This window comes from Heloderma suspectum, chromosome 1, assembly GCF_057233095.1.
Source record: "Heloderma suspectum isolate Gila_16-S chromosome 1, 16-S_ref, whole genome shotgun sequence".
In the NCBI taxonomy this organism is placed as follows: domain Eukaryota; kingdom Metazoa; phylum Chordata; class Lepidosauria; order Squamata; family Helodermatidae; genus Heloderma; species Heloderma suspectum.
In genome coordinates, this window is record NC_139458.1 from 400,990,670 (window position 1) to 401,012,562 (window position 21,893).

A 21,893-nucleotide genomic window follows, 5' to 3' on the forward strand; every position below is an offset into this window, starting at 1 on the left:
GGAGCTTTTTGGAGCTGAGGAATGGGATAAAGGTGGTTTTAATAAATAAATTGATTGATTGATTGATTGATTGATTGATTATCTATCTATCTATCTATCTATCTATCGCCCAAATGTTGCCCATAACTGTCTGATTTAAATGGCATCTAAATAAGGGAGGGTCTATTATTCTTGTTGCTTTAACCATATATTGTCATTGCTGCCTCTTTGAGGATTACAGTTTTGGCAGAATTCAGCTTTGAGTGTTCGCATTGTTTTTCCCTTCCAACCTGTGCAGGACAATCAAGGTAATGACATGAATCTTGGAATCTTCTGCATGGGGATTTTCATAAAGAATCGAATGGGAAGGCCCACAGTGATGTACAGGTAAAATCAGGAGACATTGGATGTCTGATCCACCCAGAGTTTTACGCGTTTTGAACTTGCCACTGTTTTCAATGGGAGAACACCTAGGAAGGCAGCGATCCTGATTGTCCAGAAGTAGAGATATCCATCATCAGGAAATGTGGCCCTTTTTGCATTTGTGAGCTGAGCTGAGGGTTTCTTCCTGAAATCCGAGAACTTTGTTGTCATTTTTCATTTGCATAAATAGCAATTTGTGCAAATTGGAGCCTGCTATTTGGCAAGATTACGCAAATTATGGCTGCGGTTTGTGCAAATTGCCATTTGCACAAATAACACCTCACCCCCAGAAAATCCACAAACTGGCCCGACTCGATGGAGTTCAAGTTGGGCCAACTTGTGGAAAAGTGAGCCAAAGTTTGGGGGGCCAAGCTGGTGAAAGCTTGGCGAGCTTCACCCCTGGACAAATTCCTCTGACATCCCTACCCGGAGGCTTCTAAGGGTTTTCAGAGGGACTTGACTAAGAACCCTTTGCAGGTTTTCCTGCTCAAAGTCCTTCAAGGAGCCCACATGCCCAGGGATGCTGGGGGCTGGGCTTGCATGTGTGCCCCTGCAGTTTTAGCCCTCACCTGTGCAAACAAATGCTTCTCTAGGACTATTATGGAATGTTTTCCCCAGGTAAGGCTGCCTGGCCCCACCTTTATGTTCCCATTGCTACCTCATTTAACCATGTCTTTTTAGGAAAACCTTCTGTGGTAGCTAAAGGTTGCTGGGCTCTCTCTTATTTTCAGAGAGTGGGGCCAGTTCTCCTTTTCCCACCGACTATTTTACCATTGCTCTTGCTGTGTTTTGTTTTGCTATTTTTTTTTCTATTTATCTGAATGCGGCTTTCTTTGCACAATGTTGCCTTTAGTATTGTGTTACTGTTGTTTGCATTTTATTCTTTTATTATAATCCACAAGTTTACCCCCCAAAAAACTGAGATCATTTTAAACATAATAAAGCAATGAAGTCTAGTTAACTTTTTCACTTGCACATCAGGTTTTGTTTTTTTTTTTAATTTAAAGACTGGTTTCTTAGCATTCATTATGAGAACCATTCAAATACTTTGATTTGCAGCAAAAAACACAACATTAACATTTGGTTTGTGGTACTTCTTTTGCTGCTTAGGTGATTTTTGCTGCTTAGCGCTTGCAGGTACTTTGTGTGGGCAATAAAGCCACCCATATTCATAGTTTCAAGATATGTGTGTGGGGAGACTTGGTCAAACATTTCTCCTTGAATTAACATTTCTCGTAATAGAACAAGCACAACAACTCTATGTATTATTTATTATTTATTAAAATATTTCTAACCTGGCTTTTGGCCTAAACAGAACCTCCAAGGCAGTGCACAAAAAGATCAGTAAAACAAATTCAAAACAAAATTGACAGCCCAGCTATCACTGAAGTCTCAGAGAGCCGAATCAGCCTCATACTAAAAACTTTGTTGTTGTTCAGTCGTTCAGTCGTGTCCGACTCTTCGTGACCCCATGGACCATAGCACACCAGGCCTTCCTCTCTTGCGCTCTCTCCCGGAGCGTGCTCAAGTCCATATTCATTGCATCGGTGATGCTATCTAGCCATCTCATCCTCTGCCGTCCCCTTCTCCTTTTGCCTTCAATCTTTCCCAGCATTCGGGTCTTTTCCAGGGAGTTTTCTCTTCGCATTAGGTGGCCCAAATATTTGAGCTTCAGCTTCAGGATCTGTCCTTCCAATGAGCACTCAGGGTTGATTTCCTTTAGGATGGACTGATTTGACCTCCTTGCAGACCAGGGGACTCGTAAGAGTCTTCTCCAGCACCACAGTTCGAAAGTATCAATTCTTCGGCGCTCAGCCTTCCTTATAGTCCAGCTCTCACAGCCATACGTTGCTACTAGGAAAACCATAGCTTTGATTATATGAACCTTTGTCGGCAAGGTGATGTCTCTGCTTCTTACTATGCTGTCTAGGTTTGCCATAGCTTTCCTCCCAAGGAGCAAGCATCTTTTAATTTCATGGCTACAGTCACCGTCTGCGGTGATCTTGGAGCCCAAGAAAATACAATCTGTCACTGCTTCCATTTCTTCCCCTTCTATATGCCAGGAAGTGATGGGGCCAGATGCCATGATCTTTGTTTTTTTAATGTTGAGTTTCAAACCAGCTTTTGCACTCTCCACTTTCACCCTCAACAAGAGGCTCTTGAGATCCCCTTCGCTTTCTGCCATTACTGAAAGGCAAATCAGAGTATTGTTTTGCAGCGGTTTGTGTTTCAGCATAGTTGCTTTTCTGCAGGTGGAACGACATTGGAAATATAACACATAACAAGTCTTCGATTGCTGTGGAACTGCTCAACAAGGAAGAAACTGTGCTGTTTCATACGGTAAGCAAAGCATGAAAAGATCAGTATCAGGAGCTAATTATTATTTTTTAACCACAGGGTCATTGTGGTATGGATAAGCCCATTATCTATTTTATTTCAAGAGGGACAGATTCTTAAAGAGGGTTTTCCAACATGGCGATCTGACCTCCTTGAGATCACTCCAGAAGCTTGGGAGTGGATTGCAGTGGTTGGTGGTAGTTGGGATGATCAGCCACCAGTAGCTTTTTTCAGCTACATGTAAATGGTATCTGTGGGGTGCCTCGGGGCCACATACACTGCTCCGTCCCTGACCTTCCTGTGAAGCGCGATAGCTGGAAGGGAGGGTGTCACTGCAATTGGGAACCTTTACGTGGGACCTTTTGTGGCTTCCAGCCATACAGAGGACTGTAACCATGTCCAGCTGAACGTGGGTCCCATCTCCCAAGGTCAGGGGTGAAGGGGGCTGGGGCAGCACACGTCTCTCCACATTGACGAATGTCTAAATAAGGCTAGTGTCACCCAATGATAGAAGAGCATAATAGTTGCCTTGCAGGATGAGACAAGGATCCATCTAGTCCAGTCTTCTGTCCCCACCAGTGGCTAGCGAAATGCCTCGGGGAGCTTATAGGAAAGGCGTAATGTAATTACCACATCCCGGTGTTTCTTCTTAGCCTCTGGAAGTCGGAGATATCCGAATCATGAAGGCTCCATTTCAGGAGAGCATAAACAGAGCCTTGCTGGATCAGACCAAAGGCCGATCTCATCAGTCATCCAGCTTCCCATGGTAGTGAACTAGATGCTTCTGGGGAGTTCCCAAGCCGGGCTGGGAAGCAACAGCCCCTCTTGCTGTTGCTCTCCAGCAGCTGGTATTCAGAGGCATACCGCTTCTGAATCTGAAGATTCATACAGCCCTCATGGAGATTCAAATATCCCTCTGAAAGGAATAGAAGATCCACCCAAGGAGCACCCGACGGTCATCGTGCTTCCTCTCTTCAATGCGTAGCACAGGGTTAGTTCGACTCAATTGCAGAAGCGCCCTCCTTGCTCTGAAAAGGGCTGTGCACACCTGTCCCTTATTGCCTCGCAACACCACTGCTCTGCAGGGATGTGAAGGGCACCTTTGTCCCTGCACCTATCCCCTAATAGGAAAAGTAGAGTGTCCTGAACCCTGTCTGAGGCACGTAGTGGATTAGCCTTCCCCAACCTGGATGTCTTCCAGAGGTTTTGGACTACAACTCCCATCATTCCTCAGCCAGCTGGGTGGTGGGAGTTGTAGTCCAACCTGTCTGGAGGGCCCCAGGTCAGGGAAGCCTGGAGTAGACTACGATAGGATTTCTATAGGTTTGGTAATCCAGGAATATGGGCCCATTCCTTGACTTCCCATAGGCCAAGGGTGTTGAACCTCTTTCAGCCTGAGGGTTGAATTCATTTTCAGAAAAGCTCTTGGGGGCTACATTCCAGTGGTGAGCAGGGCCAAAAGCAAAAGGGGGCAGGGCCAGCATACCAAAAATGCCAGCATATTTTAGCTTAAAGCCCTTACTGCCAGTAACTCAGCCTTTGGAGAGGCATTTCAACCTTTTAGAATGAGGAAAAACCACAGGAAAGCTGTGAAACCACCAAACGGTTGGGAGAAAGGAGATGGTGCCAGGGGAAGGGGGCGTGGCCGTTAGGGGAGGGCCAGATTTGGCCCACGTGACTGAGGTTCACTACCCATGCTGTAGAGTAGCCTCAGGTAGCCTGGTGATTCTGTAGAAGTGGGATGGGTGGGAAGGTGCCATTGCCCTCATGCCCTGCTTGTGGGTTCCCGGTCGACAGCTGGTTGGCCACCGTGTGGACTGGATGGACCCTTGGTCTGATCCAGCAGGGCTCTTCTTATGTTCTTATATTCTTATGTGAGGCAAAGCAACCTGAGCAAACACTTCTCTTTCGCTTGAGGTTTTGTGATGATGTAGGTGGGGTGATGTCTGACCTGGTGCTTGTCCAGTGGTACTTGTCCAGTGGATTCAGAGAGATGTGCTATCCAACTGAATGCCCAAGATCCCTGTGAAACTGACTTATAAATGCTTATATCATCTGGGTGCCTGCTTCCCTAGGCAGCTGACCAACTAGAACCAGAGTGGGGCATGTTCTTCTGGTGATCCAGCACTACCTTTGGATAGGGGCAGTAGTCCACTCTCCATGGGAATCCATTGGCTTGGATATCCCCATGGATGATCTAGGGAAGCTCCACTGTTAGGCTCATTGTATAAACTGAGTAAGCCTAGGTAAACATACTGTATTTTTATGCTGCTCTCAGAGTTACTTACATGGGGCCCTTGGGCCATCTCCCATCCAGGCCCTGAACAGGCAAAGACCTGCTTAGATTTAACAATGTAACAGCATCATTTGTCCATCAGACCGTTCTCTCTGCACCCAGATGGTGAGAGAAGGTTGCATTAGCATCCCTGTAATGCAGTAACTTGGATGCTGATGGCTTGGATTTTTGCATATATCTTTCTGAGCAAAGCATTATTCCTACGTAATATTTTAGAAGAATATAGCCACTGTTTCATAACTTTTTGCTATGCTAGTCAGAGTGTAATTAGATGTGTGTGTTTTTTCTGTGTTCCTCGCTCACTCCCCCTCCCCACCTTTCTGCTTTTAAAGGATGACCTTGAAAATGCCAAGTACATTTCACGGCTGTTCGCTGCAAAGCACAAGTTTTACAAACAAAACAAAATCTGCACAGAGTGAGTACATACCCTTTGCAAATTCTGGCTCGCTGTGGGGAATGAGAAACGATCTCATTTTAGTCCAGGCTTTTGGCTTGTTGAGGGCATTTTTATGATTTGTTCTCCATCTGGCTCTTCGCAGATGCAGCAAAATCAAAGATGATAACTCTAGTACTGAGATCCAAGATAAGAGCGATATACATGATGTGTGCTTTCTTGACTGGAACATTAATGTTACAAAGAAGGGAAAGCTTATTTTTGTAAGCACCTTGGAAGCCTTCGGTTGAAAGGCAAGACAGGGCCTTCTCAGTGGCTGCTCCCAGATGCTGGGTTAAATCCAACATCATATGAGTGGACTTCCACTTGTGGAATGGGAGTTACCCTTGCTATCCTCCCTCTGAAGCTCCCTCAAATCTACCCCCATATCGGTTAACATAACAAGCCAGGATAATAAGCCAGGATTCCAGGACCCCTTTTGTGCCTTTTGTTGATTAACTATCAAACTGCTCAAGGCAGAATATCTGTCAGGGCTTGGTGAAGCACAGAGACGGGCCACAGGACCTAGGGGTGCCTGGAGGTCCAGTTCTAGCACAGGTAGACCAGGGTCCAAAGGGCCAGAGGCAGATGACATGGCCAAAGATTAGCCCGTGGTCAGGTTCCAGAGAAAGTGGGGGTGCGGATGGGATGAGTGTTCACCAGCTTCTCCCAGCAGCACGTTGGTTAGACTGAAGAGCTGGCTCAGATGTTCAAATTGGCCTATGGGAATAGCTGACAGTATTCTGTACCTATGAATGAATGGGGAAGAAATATCAAGGCACTCAGTACACTGCAGTGGGGAACCTGTGACTCTCCGGAACTTGTTGGATTCCAATTCCCGTCAGTCCCAGTCAGCATGGCCAGTGGTCAGAGATGATGGGAGTTGTAGTCCAGCTAATATCTAGAGGGCCACAGTTTTCCCACCCCTGCCATACACAATCTTCAGCTAACCACACCTTGATCAAGGCTGTAATCCTGTGCGCACTTACTCGGGAGTAAGGCCCACTGAACACAGGAGGACTCCCTTCTGAGTGGACATGCATTAGATTGCAACATAAGAGCCATTCACTATCTCTGTAATTATTGCTCCACGGGAGTGAGATCCATTTTGCTAGTGGACAGCAAACATTGCAGCGTTTGATGAGTTAATGGCATAGCTGAGAAGAAGCCCTCATCGACCTTGCAGCCCCACATAGAAGCTGAACATCTGCATCTGTCTTATCAGTGTTGCCATCTGTTGAGCTTGCATGACAGAGGGAAGAGCTGAGGACACGGCAGCGTTGCCGAGCTCACTTAAGTATTTAGGGTTTATTGGCTGAGGACCTCTCCACGTACAAGGTTGACTTTAATCTTCCCCAGCACTGATAGTTAATAGAGAACATGAGCAAAGGGATTGGAAGGCACACGCAAACCCATCACAAGAGTCTATTGGACAGTTCTCATGATTGCTATGAGAAACATAATTTTTTCTACCGCCACACATGCCAGTCGTGTGCCCGCCAGATTTCCCTAACTATCCTCAGTGGTGCAGCTATAACCCAGACAGCATGGCTTGTTTGGGGGGTGAGGCAGCAACGCTCAAATTACCCAACAACAGCTCACGGGCTATTTGAGGGCTGCTGCCCCCTCCAACAAGCCATGCTGCCTGGGTTTGGACAACACAGCAAGCCTCGCCAGTTAGGGTAATTAGGGAAATCTGGCCGGCATGTTCAGTTGGGTTTACAACACACCATGGCTTGTTGACCATGCCGCAATCATGCAGAGTGGATCTCTTCACACAACACACTCACCCACATGCAGTGGTCGAGTGTAGGTTGTTGTTGAATCGTGGGTTAGTGTATTGTCTGAACCCAGACCATTTTCTGCAGGGTGGCATGTTAACCACCCTGAACAACCCAGCAACAAACCATGGGGTTCTCACAGTGGCTTGTTCAAGAAAGATAAGCCATGCTGCATGGTTAACAAGCCCCCCCTGCAGAAAATGTCCTGCGTTCAGACAACACACTAACCCATGATTCAGCAAACCACCCACTGTTCAACAACAACCCACACTCAACTGGTATGTCGCTTAGCTACTACTACAGAGTACGGGTTGCTTAGCAAGTACAACTGATATCTCAAGTAACTTCATATACAATGTTTGAAGTGCTCTGGACTCCCAATATTGGGCTTAAAAAACAAAATCATCTGCCTTTTAGAAGATGGTAGCTCTTCCCTTATCATAAAGCACCAGAGCTGTAGCCAGTTTCAGAAAAAGGAAAATTTAGGGTACTGGTGGGATAGATTACCTGAGGAGCAGAATACTGCCTACAGCACAGAGTTGGGACAGGGTGTGGTGGACAAAAGTGAAGGAGCCTGTGTTTGCCTCTGTTTCCTCCTTTATGCTTGAATTTATTTATTAATTAATTAAATTTATTAATCGCCCATCTGGCCAGTCATCCAGCCACTCTGGGCGATGTACAACAATAAAAACTGTTCATACAATAAAATTCAACATTAAAAACATCACGTTTCTAAAATTACCCTAGCCCACCCCAAATGCCTGCCTGAACAACCACGTTTTTAATGCATGGCGGAAGCTCATTAAAGAGGGGGCATGGTGGAGTTCCCTAGGGAGGGAGTTCCACAGAGTGGGGGCCACCACAGGGAAGGCTCTCTCTCTTGTCCTCACCAGCCTAGCTGTCCCGGAAGATGGGACAGAGAGAAGGCCATCCGAGGCTGATCTTGTTGAGCGGCCTTGTCTGGTGTTGCTGGAGGCGCTCCTTAACATATGCTGGGCCGGAACCATATAGGGTTTTAAAGGTCAAAACCAACACCTTGAATTTGGCCCGGAAAACAACTGGTTTTGAAGGTAGAAGATAAGAAAGTACGACTTATGGGGATAATAACGCACCAGTCCAGAATGTGGTTCGGTACAGCAGCCTCATGTCCATTAAGACTGGCCGTGATGAAATGGAAAACTGACATGGTGTGGTGGAGTATCAGACTCAGCATGGGGAGGCCTGTTCAAATTGCTGCTCAGCCATGAAATGTACCGGGGTGGTCTGGGGCCAGACAGCTACTCTCAGCCCAGGCTACCTTGCAGGGCTGTTAGGATAAACAAGGAGTAGGGACGAAAAGACCATGCATGCTGTCTTGAGAATCTTGGAGGAAGAACTATTTATTTATTAACAAGGTAATAAATAAATAGTACATTAAGCTAGGAAACTCTCAGACTGCATAGAACCAGCTAATCCACACATCCACGAATATCAATAGAGGAGATGAAGTGGAAGTTAGAGAAGTTGCCAGCCGTCTGGGCATGAATTTCACGGCCAGACTTGCTTCACAGGGAAGCCCCTCCCTTAGGGTGGCTCCCTTCTCCGTAGGCTTCCACGAGTGGCCAACCTGGCGGAGTGTCTGAGCCCTGCCTCTGACTATTTCTGCTTCGCTCTGCGACGGACCCTAGCATCCCTCGAGTCATGCCCCTCGCCCTCCTCCTCCTCTGAAGCTTTAGTTCTCATGGTGAAGGAATGGGGAGCCATTCAGGCTGGGCCATCTGTGTGTTGGGGCCTTGGGAAGAAAGTCTTGCCATAACTGGGCTCACTAGGGAGGGAGCCTCCCTCTGTTCTTGCTGTTCCCAATCTGATTCTGATTCTGAGCTACCAGACATCCCACACGCTCAGATTCATTCCTACACAATCCAACTGATTTCCATGGGGATTCTATACAGCTGTGTTATAGCCAGTGGAGGCTGATGGCTCCAATGTTAGTGGGCGATGAATCCGCTCTGAGTGTCAGTCAGAACTCTCAAGGAGCTATCCAAGGGGTGGAAGCTATCCAACTCCTTTACAGTTCTGACTGGTCCGGACTGAAACCTGGAGTGTATGCACCGCCCCACGGACATCAGAGCCACGAGCCTCCACTGGTTATAGTAACACTTGTATATTCCCTCCTACTTTATGACAGCCTTGTAAATAAGCCCACAAAAGTGACTAGTCTCCTCTATCCATCCACCAGCAACCCGCTGCATTTCTGTGCCAGGCACGGAGGAGGGGGCTTCCCTCCTCTGGCAGCCAGCTTGATTTCTGTGCTGGGTGCAGAGGAGAGACAGAGCGCGCTGTTCCTCCTCCGCCAGCCCACTGACTTGCCAGCATGCAATTCCTTGTCGCCTATGGCTGCCAAGCAAGTGCTTTGTGGGTTCAAAAGTGTGGTTTTGTTTTTTGAAGCTCAGCCCCTACCTCTGCCTTGTACTTAGGTTCTTGGGCAAATTATGTTTCTTTTAGTCTCACCGGTTTGCCTTCTGGGAAATGGGTTGTTTGTGATGAGCCATGCCCATATAGCAGCCATTTTGTGAGCATGCCCACAACACTCAAAATTCCAAAACTGCCCACTGACCCAAAAAGTTTAGGACTGCTTTAAGATTCCCCTGCCATCTGAGGCATAGTGATGGCCTTGAGATCTAGGGCTTTCTTGGTAGTAGGACCCAAGGTATGAAATTCCTTGCATAGAGAAGCTTCTTTATATACTTTTAGGTGAAACCATGATGGGAGTAACTGCTATTCTAAGTGTTTTGTGGCAGTTAAGATGGCTATCGCCCTGTTTGTATTTATTAGTTGTTGGGTTATATTGTTTGATTTTTTTTACTCTTTTATTGCTTGTCATTTTATTGTATATCATGTTGTATTTTTTGGTTAATGCCTTATGAAGCCTTGCTCAAGAGGTGGGGCTTTATTTTTTCAAGAATCAATAAAGTGAATACTGACGGAATCATACCATAGGAGTATTTAAGGATGATGATTTCTATCTGAAGGCCTTTCCTGATCTCTGTGTTTTAAAAATGGCTCTGCTGTTCACCTTTCTTTGTGTGTGTGTATTTTCTAATTGCACATCACGTCATTCACCAGATCAGAAAATGTAAGAGGAGAAATTCCATCTTTCCTCTCTACACGTAAGCACTTTACTCCTGCTGTGTCTTGTGAATTTTTTTTCTTTTCTGCTTTTTTATCTGTTCCTCCTTAAATTCTCCCACCATGCATCCTGCTACTGTAACATAACATTCAGCATTTATTTTATTAGTTGCCTTTTTCTGTCTTGGCCTGTGTGCATTGCTTTGTTGATCACTTGCTATGCTCTCTCAATTATTTTCTTATTCTTTGCCTAAACCGGCCTTCCGTGACCTGGCGCCATCCAGATGTGTTGGACTACAACTCCCATCATTGACCACACTGGCTGGGGATGATGGGAGTTGTACTCATACACATCTAGAGAATGCTAAGTTGGGAAAAGCAGGTCTAACCCATGTTTATCTGTCTTTGGTTCCAGTTCAGTTCTCATTTCTCAAAATGCTTTAGTTCTTTCCCTTTAGTTATTTTTTCTGCATTTTCAGGATAAAATAAGGTCTTCTAAAAAAAGCATGTGTATTACAAAATGTTAATGTCTTTATAATTAAAGGAAGATTTTAATGCTTCCTATTTTTCAAATACATGTTTTTATATCTGTTACAAAGTGGATAACTGCACTATGCAAGGGCTGCTTTTTTTGTACTTGTTGGGTAAGGATATGCATTTTATACAATGATGATTAATGTAAATATTTTTCTCCCACAGACAACCAAATTCTCCCCCTCCTATCAGACGGCGGCCCACTTGGAGTAGATCGTCCTTGGTAAATATCTTGGGATCAGTGAAGTTCTCAGTGGGAAACAATTAAAATCAAAACACTCAGGAAGAAAAAAACCTAGAGCTGTTTGTGTTAACTGCAAAAAACTAAATGGAGTTAATTGCAAAAAATTAAAAATCAATAAACTGAATACTGTAGTAATGTTGTTGTTGTTGTTGTTCAGTCGTTAAGTCCTGTCCGACTCTTTGTGACCCCATGGACCATAGCACGCCAGGCAACATTTTGTGGAAAGATTACTAATATGTCACTGCTAGATTTGTTCCATAAATAAATGTCAAACTGTGTTTTTCTTTTTACATTTTAGCCAAGGCAGCACCCATTTATTATGCCTCCTATGCATGTCCAGTGTGGAGAACACTACACTGAAACTCACAATTCACAAGGTATTTAATAATAATAATAATAATAATAATAATAATAGTAGTAATAATAATAATAATCCCTTTGATATAGCACATACTATTTTCAAGGCATGTCACGGACATGATCTAATCTTTGCAGTAATGGAGTAAGGTAGATCAATATGGCTAAATCTCCATATTGCAGATGCAAGAAATGTCTGAAGGTATGAGATAGTGCCTTGCCCTAAGGCAGGACTGAGCGGAACCTTTTTCCTGTCGGGGTCTGCATTACTTCAGTCAAAACCTTTCAGGGTCCTCATTCCAACAGTAAGCGTGGCCAGAGCCAAAACTGGGTGGGGTTACAGAGGTGGCTGTTACCTTTGTTCAGTACATAAAAAGAAAAGACATTTTCATCCAGGCCATTCGCCTTCCCCAAATTGCACAAGGTTCCATCCATCAACTTGAGGGACAGAGTAGGATGGAATAAATAATATCAATAATGTGGAGTGGGGCTGACTAAGGGGGCTTGGCCTGGGGAGAGAGATCCAGTTCGAGAGGTCTGGAGGTCCACATTTGACCTGTGGGCCAGAATTTTCCCACTCCATCAACATGGTTTATAGCAGATGTGAGAACTGAACCAGGGCTACTGTGCTGTGTAATAGCTCTCTGTTTAAATTCCATGTACTTTCCAATCAAGGCACTTAAGAAATGGCTAATACTTGGCTTGTTGTTCAAGAAAAATATTACCCCCTGTGAAATAGGAGTTTCTTTCTCTCCCTTTCCTGCTTTGTGGCAAAATCCAAAGCTGTCATGGGCCCAATCCTTCAGGCACACACACTGGCAATCTGACAAGAGCTGCAGGGACAGAAAGTATTTTTTTTTTTAACTGGAGGGGCCTGATGGAAGTGGCAGGGTGAGAGAGATTCCATCCCAGAGTATTTTTGTTTCTGTACTGTCATTTCTGTTTGCTCTGACCAATGGCCTCTAATTCTCTCCCAATTTTGTGAATACATGGTGGCTTGATTTGTGCTACATTTTGGGCAGTGTATCTGTTTGTTCATTTTTCTGTGTGTATCTCCTTGTTTCCACTGTTGGTGGTCCGAGTGTCCTATAAACCACCAACTTGCCCTACACGCAGTCAGTGATAAAACAACAATATAGCCAAGTGCCTCTCATCCAGAGCTCCATATGTGTTCAGATGAGGGCACAAAACATCTGGGCAAGCTAATTTCCTATTAACTGGAATAGAGATGAAACATTTCCAGACATTTTGAACCTATGGAAAAGAAACAGGGTTTTTTCAGGGAGGTTTCAGAAAATAACAAAAAATGGAAATTTTGGGAAAAATGGAAAAATAAGCATACTTTTTATTAGCGCTTTTTACAAATCTAAAGTCACTTTGTTGCTTTAGGACAGCCTTCCCCAACCTGGTGCCCTCCAGATATTTTGGACTGCCTGAGGCTCCCATCAGCCTCAGGCAGCATGGCCAATAGTTGTAGTCCAAAACATCCGGACGGCACCAGTTTGGGGAGTGCTGCTTTAGGAACATAAAGCAGCCATTATGTTCCTAAAGTTGTATTACATATACCTTGGTTTGCTCATAAAATTATTATATTTAAAAACTTTAAAAAGTAAACTCAGTAAATTTGTAATTATTGTCTGAATAAACTCTACTTTTAAATCTAATATACCAACCATGATAATTTTATGAGCAAACCAAGTTATACATAACATATTTTAGGCTCCTATTTTATGTCTGACCAGAGGGAACTTCAGCAAGTAGTGCCTGAAATATCTGAATCATCCTGGAAGCCAGAAGAAGCAGGAAGAGCGGGAGGCAGAGGAAGAATGGTGTACAACATTTGTTCCTGTTTGTAAGGAAGTTTAGGGGAATTCCTAAGCCTGTTCCTGTTTGTGGGGTGGAGCGTAGGGAAAACTGGTCTGAAGGAAAAGCTGTTGAGATTTTATTTAGCTGGGAAAGACTCATCTTAGGAAAGGTGAGCAACTGTATTTAATTTAAGAACCTTTGAGCAATCTCAGCCCATCATTTGAAGAGTGACATTGTATTCACTTTTCTAAATAATTTCCGTTAATGAACATCTTATTTTTTGTTCATTTTGAAAGGTTGTCTCTAGTGGTTGTGTCAATCCCATGCCTATGCCATAGGAGCCAGGCTACTGAGTTTCTTTTAGGTAGAGAGAGTTTATGCTAGTGGTGGTAATTTAAAGGTTTTATAGCTGAAGCAGCATTCCTTAGTGGTGAGGTGTAACTGAGAACTATTAAAAACCGTAGCAGTAAATTCTATGGACTCAAGCCTCAAAGTTAATTTAAAAAAACAAAACACATAGGTGGGATAACCCACATACTGTTCTGTTGCATTTGGTTGTAGTAGTGGGATAACCTACAGTGTTTTGGATTTTTGCACGTGTGGGTTTTAGAATAAAACTACATTAATTGCTTCTAACCAGAACAAACCCCCAAACACAGGACTCCATAGAACAAAACCCATATGGTCAAGAATGCACATTTTCTTCCATATTACAATATGGTGAGTCTACTCACATGTTGGGAAACTGAGCATGATTTGAAGCATCCCTAAATGTAAAAGATACATTAGATCAATAATTTTAATAGGGAATCGAGAGAAATAACTATGCTGGGGATCTTACAGAGAGGATTAAAAATATTTTTCCCTATGGCTTCATTATTTCCAGACATTTTATATTTCTAGTCTTTCTATAAAAGTCTTCTTAATACATAGTTTTTAGAAATCATTTACAGGGAGTAAAGGCTGGATAACAATATATAAACACCTTCCTTAAATTCTAAAGGAAAATATTTCGTAATCCAAAGCTGTTCAGTTTTTCCAGTTTTTCAGGAAAAAACCAAAAACTGTCCTTGTAAAACAAAATCCCTAATTTTCCTGATTGTTTTTTTCTGGGCTTTCTCATCTCTAAATTGGATCAGGGAGGGGAGACAGTTCTGCTGACACATATGGAGAGAAGTATGTATGGAGTGCTCCTGTGTATTTGCAGGCAAGAGCTCCATGTGTACATTAGAGTACTTGTGCCTGGAACGGCCCGCTGGATTGTGATGATTAATGACATTTCCTTAATGAAAGAGGGAGCAATCCAGAGCCCCATGCCTGTTGACCATGTTCCTGTTTCTGACTGTGGCAAATTCCATGACTACACTGGGCTCCTCCTGCTTTCATAGCTAGCAGTGGGGAAACCCTGCTTGTTCCAGGTAGGGCTGCTACCTCTGGAATTGGGATACAGCCCTAAGAATGTGAATACATCCTCTTTCTGTCCTTTATTCATTATATTAGCCTGTTTGTTCCATCATCTTTTATCCATTCATTTCCCATTTCTCCTGTACACAGACAGCATTTTTCATGGAAATGAAGAGATGATTTACTGTAGATCTCAGACCAGCTTGGACCGATGTGCAATGGACTACAGCTACTTGAATGGCAATGTCCCCAATGGCAGCATGTGCAGCGCCCAGAGTATGAACTCTCTCAACCACTCGCAGAATTTCATGCAAGCTTCTCCAGTGTCGTCCAACCTCAGCATCCCCGGAAGTGACATTATGAGAGCAGACTACATCCCAAGCCATAGACACAGTGCAATCATTGTACCTTCCTATAGGCCAACGCCAGACTATGATACTGTAATGAGGCAAATGAAGAGAGGGGTTGTTCACACAGATAGCCAAAGCCAGTCTTTGAGGAACCTCAATATTGGGAACACTCACGCTTACAACCAACCCAAAGATCTTGTATACAGCCAACCGGAGATCCGGGAGAGAGCTCCTTATGCCATGACATACGGGCCCCAAGGCACTTACAAAAAGCACACGGCTCCCTCCGAACAAGTGAACCCCATAAATGCCGCACAGACGAAAGCGGCCGCCAGTGCCATTTCCCACACGGTTAGCACACCTGAGCTGGCCAACATGCAGCTCCCCAACAATCAGAGATGCGGCACAGCACACATCCTAAAGAACTACCTTTTCAGGCCACCACCACCCTACCCGCGCCCGCGCCCTGCTACCAGCACCCCTGACCTTGCCAGTCACCGCCACAAGTATGTGAGCGGCAGCAGCCCTGACCTGGTCACTCGGAAGGTCCAGCTCTTGGTGAAGACCTTTCAAGAGGACAGTTCCCCCGTTGTCCACCAGTCCCTCCAGGAAGTCAGTGAGCCCCTGATGGCGGTCAAACATCATGCAGCTGCCAACAAGCGCCACAGTTTGGAAGTGATAAGCAACATGGTGCGTGGCATAGAAGCGATGGCTTTGAAGAGCCTGAATGCTCCCCTGCCGCGCAGGAACACCTTGCGCGAGCAGGTGCAGCCCGAGGAAGTGGTGCCTAGGGGTCACAAGGTTCAGCAGCTTCCTCGTTACCATCACAAGAAGACCTTCTCGGATGCCACGATGCTGATCCACAGCAGCGAAAGTGAAGAGGAGGAGGAAGTTTCGGAATCTGTGCCTTCCATGGCAGCACTCCACGAAAACATGGAGTACAGTGCTCAGCTGCAAGCTGCCCTGGCCAGGATACCAAATAAGCCTCCTCCCGAGTACCCTGGTCCGAGGAAAAGCGTGAGCAATGGAGCCCTGCGGAACGATCCGATGAACGTCTCGCTGGCTGTATCCCGAGCCAAGGCAGTGAGGCCAGGGCCCGCAAAGGCCATTAGCATCTCTCGGACTGATCCGATGGTGATCAATGGGTCTTCACTTGGCCCCTCGATCTCCGAGCCAGACCTCACAAGTGTAAAGGAAAGAGTCAAGAAAGAGCCAGTGAAGGAGAGGCCTGTATCTGAAATGTTCTCTATTGAGGACAGTATCATAGAAAGGGAGATGAGGGTGAGTCTGTTTTCAATCAGGACGGTGGTGTCTCTGAACAATAGCAATATGTACGTTTTCTAAAAAGTGTCTTCTGTGCCACTAAAAAGCAAGGTTCTTTTAAAGCTAATTTAAAGTAGGAGTAAATGCCCCTTTCAGCCTGTGGGCGATTGGGGAGAAAGAGTTGGATGAAAAATGTCGCTTTAATAGAAACCGCAACTGTAATCATATTGGCTAGACTCTTAAGAAAGAACAATGCTGAGATTCTCATGATTTCACTCAAGATGCCTCACTCTGTTACATACCAAATTCCCTGTTCCTCTGCTATGCAGATTTTCAGAGCTCATAGAAAAGAATAGTATTCAGAGCTCATAGAATAGCTCCTCATCATACTTTTAAGATATAAGAACTACATAATGATTCAGATTCAGACATAATGCCAGTGGGCTGACCATAGTTAAGAGCCCACACTATAGTTTGAGCTTCCAAACACGCAACAGGCAAACCATGTTTCGAGCTGCTTCTCAGCCGTTGTTTCCTATCTGCTCAGTGCTCAGTGGCAAAAGTTAACTCCCACTCCATGGTGTAGCAGACGAATGAGGTGTTGCAGTGGCCCTGACTGTGGTTTGTCAGTTGTCTGTGAATTCAGACATAATAGCAAACCATAATGACTACAAACGATGGTTTGCGGACCAGCGTCAAACTGTGTTTGCAATCCTGGTTTGTTGGCACCAAACAAACCACTTGGGTCCAGACAGTGGCTTATTTCAGATTTGATGGCAAAGGCATGGTTTAGCATTATGTGGACGAACAGATGGAAGAATTGGTCTTGCATGCTCCTCCTCCCCTCTTCTGTTCCAGCACGGCCACAAGGAAGAGATTTTTCCTCAAGGCGTTCAGCGTTCGCCAAGAGCACCTAGATCTTGAATTGCCATACTTGCAAATGTAGAGTAATTGCAAATTCTTTGGGGGCTTACATACGAAACCATACATTCAAAAATTTGAAAGGCAGGAACTGACTATTGCTGAGCTGAGCCGAGCCAGCAGAGGCATTTCATGATCACTTCTGCCCCCTGTGAAAAGCGCACACACACCCCCCCTTTGGCAACTGGCTTGGGTTCAAAAGGACACAGAAGCGTCCATACATTCAAAGTGAAGGCAACAAAAATGCTTTCATTGCCCTCAGTTACAAGAAGAATTGACAGCGTTTCTGGTTTTTGAACCCACCGTTGGAAGTAAACTGGGGCAGGCCAAAAGCAAACAAAACAAAACAAAACTCCTAATAATTTTGCTCAGTTCAGAGCTGTCAAAATTCTTGTTTTCCATTTCACAGTTTCGACCCTCACACAATACCCACCAGGTTTCAATGAACCGTTTCTGATTGGCCTTTCCTGTTGGGCAGGGTGTGTGTGTGTGCAAGCGCGCATGCACGCATGTGCCTTTATCCTCTGTATGCTTAATGGAGCTCATTGTCCTAATTTCAATTTATACAGCAACACTGTATAAAAACCAGGACCAGTCTGGGCGTATGTATCATCTTTGTGGTTTGCTTAGCTCTCTTGTTTCTGCTCACTCTCTGCCTAACATTTACACAGAATGAGAGAGAGAGAAAGAGGCCTGTCTTTTATGGCAAGTCTTCTGTATCGTGGGACTGTTCCTTTGAAATTAAAACTCTGCACTCATGTAGGAACAGCCCTCCCTGGGGGGGGGGAAATAATAGAAAGTTTAGGAGACACATTTGGATTTGCTCTGCTAATGGTGATCATCTGCACTGCTCGGCCGGTGCTGTAGATTTTGTGGGAGATTAAAAAGACATTCCAACATTCTGCTGGCATTATTTCTAATCACCCCGAGATGAAAGCATGCCTTTTCTTGCCAAAAGTATCTAGAGAAACAGAAGATGGCAGGCCTGGAGGCCCAGAAGAGGCCCTTGATGTTGGCAGCGTTCAATGGTCTCTCAGTTGCTCGAGTTCCAGTGCCTGAGGATAGCCAGGATGAAGGAGCCAAGGTGCCAATGGATGAGCGGGTAAGAATAGGACTTGCAAAACAAAGCGTACTGTTTGGGCTGCTGTCAGCAGCAGCCATTTCTGAAGTATTAAAAGAAAAGCTAGGTAGAAGTATAACACAGGCCCAATAAGACATGCCCACAAAAATTGTGATTCTGTGCGTAAGATCACGGGAGGAACGTGGGGCAAAATGTTTGGGAGTCAATTCTAGGTCATGGGAATCTTTCCCCATGCATGGGCCCTTAAGCAAAATCTCTGAGGAGGGTACTTTTTTATTGATTGGTTGGTATCCTGCCTTTCCTTCAAGGAGGTCAAGGCAGCACCCGTACCTTCCCCTTCCCAGTTTTATCCTAAAAACAATGACCCTGTGAGGTAGATTAGGCTTCCAGAGAGTGACTGGGCCAGGGTCACCCATTAGGCTTCATGGCTCAGCAAGGATTTGAATGCAGGCCTCTCCAGTCCTAATCCAGCATTTTAACTTCTACTCACCATAATGGCTCCGTTCACCCATTACAATCCCCATAAGCACTTGAAGGGGATTTGACACATGCAAGCAGGCCTCTCCAGTGTGATTGGGGACCTTGCTTTATCAAGGTCCCCGAGGAGAAGCCTACTTGGGTTCAAGCGAATATGAGTAGCATTCCCATTCAGACCTTTTCGCTCAACACAGCAAGGGGTCTGGGGAGTGGCACACACTGGGACATAGGGGGCAGGGCCTCCATTTAGCCTACCCTGTTCAAGCCTACCCAATTCACACACTTAGCCTACCCTGTGCCAGGGCTTGAGTCCCTCCCCAAAAAGGCACCTTTTGAACAGTATCAGACCCTCCCAATTTTGACCCCTTTTGGCTCCTTTCAGGGGAAGGTGAATGAACACATGGTTACTTCACATGGGCAGGCATTCCTGGATAAAACAAGCTTTCCTTTGCATTTTCTTATATGCTGCGGCCTGGTTTCTGACCTGGTCATGGGACCGTGCTAGTTGTCTTGGTGGACACTCTGCTTCTGAACATCAGCAGATTCAATATGACCCTGTTGATCTTGTTAGAGCTCTCACCAGATTTCATTCCAGTGGATCTTCTGAGACATCTGGTGGAGCTCAGAGTTTTCAAATGGTTCCACTCTTTCCTGACGTAATAGTCTCAGGAAGTGATTGCTGATTCTTCGGAATTGTCCCTTTGGCGTGCTTCAAGAGTCCTCTTTATCTCCACTGCTCTCCAGCATCTGTATGAAACAGCTGGGAGAGAGTATCAGGAATTTGGGGGTGTGGTACCGACTGTAAGCCCTGTTCCTTTTTTTCATGAGAACCATGAAGCAGGACTCTCGACCCTAACCACTGCCGAGAAGATAAAACAAGCTGTATTGATTTGTTTTTTTAAAACATAAACCACATACTTTAAATAATACAAGTTATGCTTTTGATATATGCATTTTGTAAATTAATTGTAGGCATTTTGTATTAATACAAAATGAAATGAAATCTATTTTTTAAAATCTGGATGAAAATGTAATCCAGACAAGATTGCAATGGTGGCAGTTGGTGATCCTTGGAACCCAGAGGAGGGAGCGTCTCTGACAGGATAAGGCCCCAATGACAAAGCAAGTGCAATGTCTGGGCACTTTTCTGAATTCTGTATTATCTTTAGAAGACCAAGTGAAAGCAATGGAATAGAGTGGTGTAATTTCCCCCCAAACTGCCTTAATACACAGATTTATCCCAGTATTGGAAGACAAGTATTATTTATGATTTGTTACATTTCTATACCACCCCATAGCCAAAGCTCTCTGGGCAGTTTACAAAGATTAAAAACCATTAAAAATACAGTATACAAAGTTTAAAAACCATGTACATAAAAACACACACACTGACAGTATACATGGAGACAACATACCATAACCATAAGACAAATCCAGGGCCTGATTAAAGCTCATTGTATGCTGCCAAATGCCTAAGAAAAGAGAAAGGTCTTATCCTGGCACCAAAAAGATAACAAAGTTGGTGCCAGGCGGGCCTATCAAGGAGTTCATTCTGTGATTGGGGGGCCACCACTGAGAAGGCCCTCTCCCTTGTTGCCACCTTCCGAGCCTCCCTCAGAGGAGGTACCTGGAGGTGGACTTTAGAGTGTCGAGTAAGCTCATTGAGAAACTCTAATATTTTATACATGGAGCTGCCTTTGAATAGCGCATCTGCTTTTCTTTTTTAAATTAAATTGGAAATTATAGTGCAAAATCCTGAGAAGAAAACTGGAAGAGGGGATGGTTTTCACTGAATATGAGCAGATTCCAAAGAAGAAGGCAGGTGGGATTTTTACCACAGCAGTGCTGTCTGAGAACACAGAGCGCAACCGTATCAGAGAAGTCCTTCCGTATGAGGAGAACCGAGTGGAGCTGGTACCAACCAAAGAAAACAATACAGGTTACATCAATGCCTCGCACATCAAGGTAATGACTTGGAAAGCAGGCACTGCAGTTGAAAGACACTCAGTCTGGTCTCATGGGTAGGAATGTTGGACTTGAATCTAAGAGAGCAGAATTGAGTTTTGTGATGAGAAGTTAACTTAATGGGCAGCCCGGTCATAAATCACATTCTCTGCGCCTCCGTTGCCAATATATTATCCGTGCCTGTTGTCACTAGAGTGCAATTATTATTTGGGATTTATGAAACTTTTTTTAAAAAAACAACAAAGTGCTTTTCACCCCTTACTTTTGTTCATCTGTGCAATAACCATATGCTGTGATTCACATAGGCTGCAATCCTAAAAGCACTTACAATGGGTTAATCCCTATTAGACACCATGAAATGTACTCACACATGGGATTGTGCTCTTATATTCCTGTTTTATAGGTGAACAAAAATAATGATTGCTTGAGGCCACCATATGAGTCCGTAGAAGAGAAAACTCCATAGTGGATTGTGGAATCTGGATTGAATATCACAATCCACTCTGGACATGTATAAGGAAGGCTAGTACATGGAGGCATCTTTGTGCGTGCCCAGAGGCCTCCAATGCACGTTGGGTTTTTTTCCCGTGTTTCTTTTTAATCGGCCTAGAAGCCACCCCAATGCCGCAGGTTCTGTCTTCTTCTGGAAAGGTTTCTGCTTCTTGGGTTCCAGCCTGGGTGATGGTTGGGACAGAAATTTGTGCCATCTTTTGTCCATGGCTGAGCTTAGATTTGAACTCAGGTCTTTCTCAGACCCTGGCCTTGTATCATTCACCATCTCATTCTGCATTCTGAACTCGAAAAAACGCTGAACACTGTTGAATTTGATTCAGTACATTATTATCTTAACTTTTCTCCAAGAAGTTCAGGGCAATGTACACATGGTTCTCCCCTGCCCATTTTATCCTCACAACAACACTCTGAGGTAGGTTAGGATGAGAGAGAATGACTGTTCCAGGATTTCCCAGTGAGTTTCATGGCTGAATGGAGATTTGAACCTGGGACTCCTCAGTCTCGCTCTAACCATGACAGCATACTGGCTCTCAAAATAAACTTGTGCGTCTGTCTGGTCATATTATTACATATAATCTTCTATATCTAAACTATTTCATATTGCTATTCAACAGTTCGTTG

The 21,893-nt window shown here is 44.7% G+C and overlaps 1 protein-coding gene across 1 annotated transcript in view; it reads left to right on the forward strand.

Moving 5' to 3' along the window:
* The window catches only part of PTPN14 (protein tyrosine phosphatase non-receptor type 14), a 111,803-nt gene that overhangs the window by 71,711 nt on the left and 18,199 nt on the right, over window positions 1-21,893 (forward strand). The window contains exons 7-14 of the mRNA XM_084828803.1: window positions 278-366; window positions 2,655-2,742; window positions 5,368-5,450; window positions 11,057-11,114; window positions 11,434-11,512; window positions 14,853-16,333; window positions 18,195-18,338; window positions 20,541-20,759. Of these exons, the coding sequence (XP_084684929.1) occupies window positions 278-366; window positions 2,655-2,742; window positions 5,368-5,450; window positions 11,057-11,114; window positions 11,434-11,512; window positions 14,853-16,333; window positions 18,195-18,338; window positions 20,541-20,759 (2,241 nt within the window). The remainder of the gene's footprint in view (window positions 1-277; window positions 367-2,654; window positions 2,743-5,367; window positions 5,451-11,056; window positions 11,115-11,433; window positions 11,513-14,852; window positions 16,334-18,194; window positions 18,339-20,540; window positions 20,760-21,893) is intronic.